We start from the raw sequence: 5,801 nt of genomic DNA on the forward strand, positions 1-5,801 counted from the left end.
TGTGTGTGTGTGTGTGTGTGTGTGTGTGTGTGTGTGTGTGTGTGTGTGTGAGAGAGAGAGAGAGAGAGAGAGAGAGAAATATATTGATCTACCTTTGTGATATATTTATATGTATATACACATATGAGCAGATGTATGTATAGATATAGGTGTATATGAATAACAGGGGTGTGTCTGTATGTGTGTATGCATATATGGTTGTAAGTATTTTTCTAGCTCTACTTGCTGAGCAGTCCTAGAGCAGTGACACCCCATCAATAATGAGCACACTCGGCACCCAGATCTTGGTTTCTAAATAACATTCACCACCTAAAGGAAGTAGGACTTCTTGAAGAAGTGGCTGATTCCAGGGTTGGGGCTGGCAAGATGAACCTGGAATACCCTGCTTTGTTGAGAAATAATAAAGCACTCAAAGAATAATGATGACATGTTAAAATGACATAGAAGCCAACTTGAAGGGGTTCCCAATGGCTAAATTTGGAAATATTTGAACATCAAAATAAAGATAGTAGCAAATTACAAACCACTAAATAAAATAAGAATCTGTAAGTCCATACTGACATAAAGAAGGAAGAAAGGAGAGAGGGAGGAAGGGAAGCTCTTCTCTTTTAATAGAATGGAAATTTTAAAATGTAAAAGGAATGACAGAATTAGAAAATCACCTTTTGGCAAAAGTCAGACTAAATCAGTCAAGAGTCAACAATAGATGCTAAAACTAGTTGGTGAAACTTTGATGTAAAACAGGTTTTTACACAGTCTCAAGATATCTCCCCACAAGATATTTAGTAATTGTAAAGCGGAAAATAGCAACAAGTGATAAAACTTATCACCACTAGTGGGACAAATCAACATCACATGCCTCCTGATATCATGCACCAAGGACACAACATCACTTCTGTGGTATTACTGCCAAAAATGTGTAACTTGTATCTAATCATGAAGAAGCCTCAGATAAACACAAATAGAGGGACATTCTACAAAATAAATGGCCTACACACTTCAAAAATATTAAGCTCATGAAAGATGATGAAAATAGAGACATTGTTTCAGGTTAAAGAAATCTAAAAAGAGACAGAGCAACTAAATGCAATGTGTGATACTGGATTGACTCCTATATCAAACACTTTTTGTTTTCTTGGCAAGGGGGAGAGGGTGAGGCAGGAGGGGGGTGCTACCCCAAAAGGCATTAATAGGTCTACTGAAAAAATTTTAATAAGGTCCTATATCAATGTTTATTTCTTGATTTTAATTATTATCCCATAGGAATGTAAGAGACTATTCTTGTTTTGAGAAATGTACGCTGATGTATTTAGAGGTAAAGGAGCATCATGTCGGGAGCTTACTCTTAAGAAAAAAAAAAAGATTATTATTTTGTATACATATATGTAGAAGGAAATAATAAAGCAAATATAGAGAAATGTTAACATCTGGGGAGTCTAGGTGAAGGGTATAGGAGAATAAAAACTTTTCTGTATTTCTAAAACTATTTCAAAATAAAAAGTTAAAAAAATAAAACGTCCTTCAGAAGAACTGAATAGTAAACTTTATTTCTTAGAATGGTCTTGCCTTATTTCTTAAGATCCATACTCTCTTGCCATTCGATTCATTCTGAAAGCAATTACTTGGCAACCAGCACCTATCTTGCTCTTAGGGCTTACCTCTTGCTCTGCAATCCTTAATGCACTGTCCTGCCGGGCATCTTTGTCAGTTCTAGAACTAGCTGGGGTCTGAATTCGTTTAACTAGCCTCTGTTCACACTCCTCCAGGTGCAGTCGGATATTCTTCAGCTCTGAAATGTACATCTTGGCCACAGTTTCCTCTTTGTCCTCTGTGAATGCACAAGCACAGACCATTAAGCACCACACCAGATATCAGCAAACCTGAAAACAACAGATTCACCCTCAGACAGAAGACACCACTGGTTCTAGCAGACCTGATATTCCACCAATGAAAGCAAGGCCTTATATGGGGAATCTTATGCCTGATTCTAAATTCCCTGCATTATATAATGATCTTTAAAAATCCAAACATGTTATTTCCACAAAAAAACATGATAGGTCAATTAACAATAGAGACTGAAATATGGCCTCTTCTTCCATGATCTGTTTTGAGAATTCATCTCTACAAATTTTTCATTTTAGTGGTGACAGTACTTTCTAGTTACTATGATCGGTCTAGTGGCACCCTTCAGGGCTTTCATTCCACCAGTCCTCTCCCTCTTCTCAAGGCACACACCATTTTCCATGGATTTCATCAGGTGCTGGAAGTGGGTTTTACAAGCCTCCACCTCCTCTTCCAAGCGTAGACGATCAGCCACTGAGAAGAGCACCGAGTCACAGCTATCCTGCAGAAAGTCATCACAGTGGGCCTGAAGGTTCTTCATAACCTGGTGGCACTCCCCTGGTGCTAACGATCGAAGCTAGAGAGGGAAAGCCATAAGAAATTTCAGTAGAATGGAAACACAAACATCTCTCCCTCTCTTTTATTGACATTTAATATAGATGCAAAATAGTGCAAAACCAAAATGGTAAATATGTTGATTTTTTTCACAAATTGAACTTGTCCACATAATCAGCATTTAGATTAAGAAACAGAACATCACTAGCATCGCAGAAGCACCTTTGTGCCCCCTTGGACATAACCCTTAATAGCGGTTAATTCACCAGTATTCCCTTTACTACATATATCTATGCCAAAGAGATGCTTGTTTTGCAGTAGGAAGAAGACTACGGCCTTCTCTCATTACCAGGAAGACCAAATATGTTATTTATTTCATTAGGAATTTCTTTAACCATTCAGGCTGCTGTTTCTAGTTCCTAAGATCCTTAGGCCCCTAACTCTGAAACACTATCTCTGACTCTCCATTATTCCAATTGGGTGGGTAGATGTCTTAAAATAATGAAAAAAGTTTCTCTTGAACAAATCTTGGCAGTTGGATGTGAACCTGGGGTAAAGTTTTCACAATTACCTTTTCCAGGTTCCAGGTCTTTACAAGGTCAAGGTCCTTCCTTAGATAGTTCCAGGAGATAAGGCTTTTGGTGTTAATGTGTAGCTGATGCCAAAGGGTCATCACTTTTTGATAAGACTGCTCCACTCTAGGAACAACACAGAACCTGGTTATATCTTTTACAAGACTTGAGCTTCATATTAGAGACCCTCTAAGGAAAAAAATGTGATTGCCTTAGCAGAACTGAGCTTATATGCTGAGCAGAGAAAGGCAACAAGTCAAACCTAACAGCACGGGAATGTTTAGAACTAAATTGAGATCCCCAAACAATTTGAATTTGCTACACTATTAGTTATAGTATGTCAGCACATATTTAGTAATCTCGTAAGTGTTACCTGAATGCAATATAATTATGAGAAGTCAGAAAGGAAATACCCAGGGAAAACAATAATAGAGAAAAGTCATGGTACAATAACTGCGTTTATAATTGCTAAAAATGATAATATCAACCTTTACAAAATGATTGCTAAAAATGATAATATCGACCTTTACAAAATGATTTGCTATGTTTTACATATTTACAAAACTGCTAAAATATTTGGAAATTAATAGCAATTTAAGAAGTTAATCTGACACATAAAAAGGAAACTGCAGTATGAAGACCTTTAGAAGAATTTTTTTAAGCATCAATGCCTAATTCAATTTCAACTTCTGGAAGACTTACAAACACACAGATACACAGACATATTCAACAAATACCAACATACCTTGAATTTCTTCAAAATGAGAAATGTTGATATTAAGAATAGGATGGAAAACTAAAAGCCAGTTAAATAAAAGACATTAAACACATTAGTTTATCTTCTCTTTTTCCAAAACTTCCACTAAAATGTCAGCAAAGTTGAAATAAAAGTCAGGAACTCTCAAAGAAGAATAAAAATACAAAGAAATATTAAACAGAAAGAAAATTAGAGAATCTGTTCAAGAGGTCTAACATCTGACAAATTAGAGTTCTTGAAAGTAAGAATAGAAGAAACACAGAGAAGAAAATAATTAAATAATCCAAGAAAAATTTCCCCAGATCTGAAAGATATGGGTTTCCAGTCTGAGTTCAGGGTTAGCACAAAGACTACCCCGAACATAGAGCATTCCCTCCACAGATTAAAGACAAATGGAAGAATTTTAAAAGCTTTAGAGATAAAGATTTCATTCAAAAGGTTCTGCATCATTTCCTTCAAACTGTTCTGTATCATGACTGTAGTGGGGGATACACAATTCTATGCATTTGTCAGGACCACAGTTTTGCTCACTACAAAGGAAGAATCCGACAGTTGTATAAAGTATTTAAAAAAGGAAAGATAAAGAATGAGAATGGTACTGTACTTCTCAACAGCAAATACTGGAAGCTAGAATCTCCCCTCAAGATTTAGAGTGAAAATAATTTCCAAAAGAATTCTGTAAATGACCAATTCATTATGAAGGGAAAAGAAAGACATTTTCAGATATGAGAGGTCTCAAAAAAATTTATGTCTCATGTACCCTTTTTTCAGTAAGCTACTGGAGACCGTACTCTCTTCAAAGCAAGGAATAAACCAATAAATAAGGCTTGGTTTCTAGGAATCAGAGGGTCTAGCACAGAAGAGAGGTAAAGAAAATCTTCAGGATGAAGATGAAGTGAAATGCCAGGGAGGCAGTACTGAAGCAGGTCTACACAGCAGGCCCAGACTGGAAAAGGAAGATAGAATGATCCAGAAGAAATGTTTCCAGGAGAAAATAAAAATTATCTGTGGTGTTTGGTCATATTGAGAAGCCTTTTACAGTAAAGTAGGAGAATTAGGGAATAAGTTCATAATATGCAAATAGATAACTAAGCAAACTTAAAAACAAAAGGATTATCGTCTCCAAGGAAACAAAAAGTTATACAATAAAATAAATGAAATGATTTATTCATACACCCACCCATTCATTCTTTTCTTCAATAACCACCTACTGAGCACCTACTATGTGCCAAGAATGATTCTAGGTGCTGAGGCTATAGAGGTTAAAAAAAACCACACAAAAACCTGTTCTTTTGGAACTTCTAACAGGAGGAGAAAGGCAATAAACAAATACATAATCTGTTAGGCAGTATTAAGTGTTCTGAAGACAAAAAGATGAGTAAAGGAGACTGAGAGTGATAGGCAGTAAGTGGGGTGGCGGGGAGGCTGCATGAGGGCAATAACATGAATTGAATGAAGTAAGGGAGTGAATCATGTAAATATCTGAAGTAAACAGAAGAAGCACAAAGACCTGAGGAAAGAATATCTGTGTGGTGTTTGAGAAACAGGAAAAAGATTAGCGACTAGAACTGAGCACAAGCAAGGAGACTGGCAGAGGATGAGTTTAGAGAAGTAAGGCACAATGGGGTGAGTCTTAGCTATAAAGAGTTTAATATAATAATAACACAAAAAGAATCAATTTAAACAAAAATTGTGACATAACTACATTTGGAGGATGAGAAAAGGAAAAGTGTATGCAGGTGTGGGTGCAGCAAGCTAAATCTTAATTTCCTAGAGTAGGAAACTAAAGTTGGAAAAATCACATTATTTAAAAATTTGGAGTTAAAACCAGAAAAATCTGCTTATTTAATCTGGGAAGCAAAACTCTGGGGTGAGAAGGTGATTGCTAGTTTTTATTAAAAATAAAGTAAAAAATACATTACTTTAATAAAAAAGAAATTAAAGAAAATTACTATCATTTGTGAAAATTAATCTAAGAGTAAATTGTTTCATAACCAAGAATTCTTTTTAAAAGAATTATCATAGAATATATTTCAATTGAACATAAGCATTTACTGAAAATCTACTATGTAGTT

General features: G+C 35.6%; 1 protein-coding gene across 1 annotated transcript in view; it reads right to left on the reverse strand.

Moving 5' to 3' along the window:
* The window catches only part of MACF1 (microtubule-actin crosslinking factor 1), a 208,887-nt gene that overhangs the window by 130,121 nt on the left and 72,965 nt on the right, over positions 1-5,801 (reverse strand). Inside the window, exons 23-25 of the mRNA XM_025041357.1 lie at positions 2,969-3,095; positions 2,236-2,419; positions 1,659-1,828 (exon numbers count right to left, since the gene is read on the reverse strand). Of these exons, the coding sequence (XP_024897125.1) occupies positions 1,659-1,828; positions 2,236-2,419; positions 2,969-3,095 (481 nt within the window). The remainder of the gene's footprint in view (positions 1-1,658; positions 1,829-2,235; positions 2,420-2,968; positions 3,096-5,801) is intronic.

Source organism: Pteropus alecto, unplaced genomic scaffold (assembly GCF_000325575.1).
Source record: "Pteropus alecto unplaced genomic scaffold, ASM32557v1 scaffold39, whole genome shotgun sequence".
Lineage (NCBI taxonomy): Eukaryota > Metazoa > Chordata > Mammalia > Chiroptera > Pteropodidae > Pteropus > Pteropus alecto.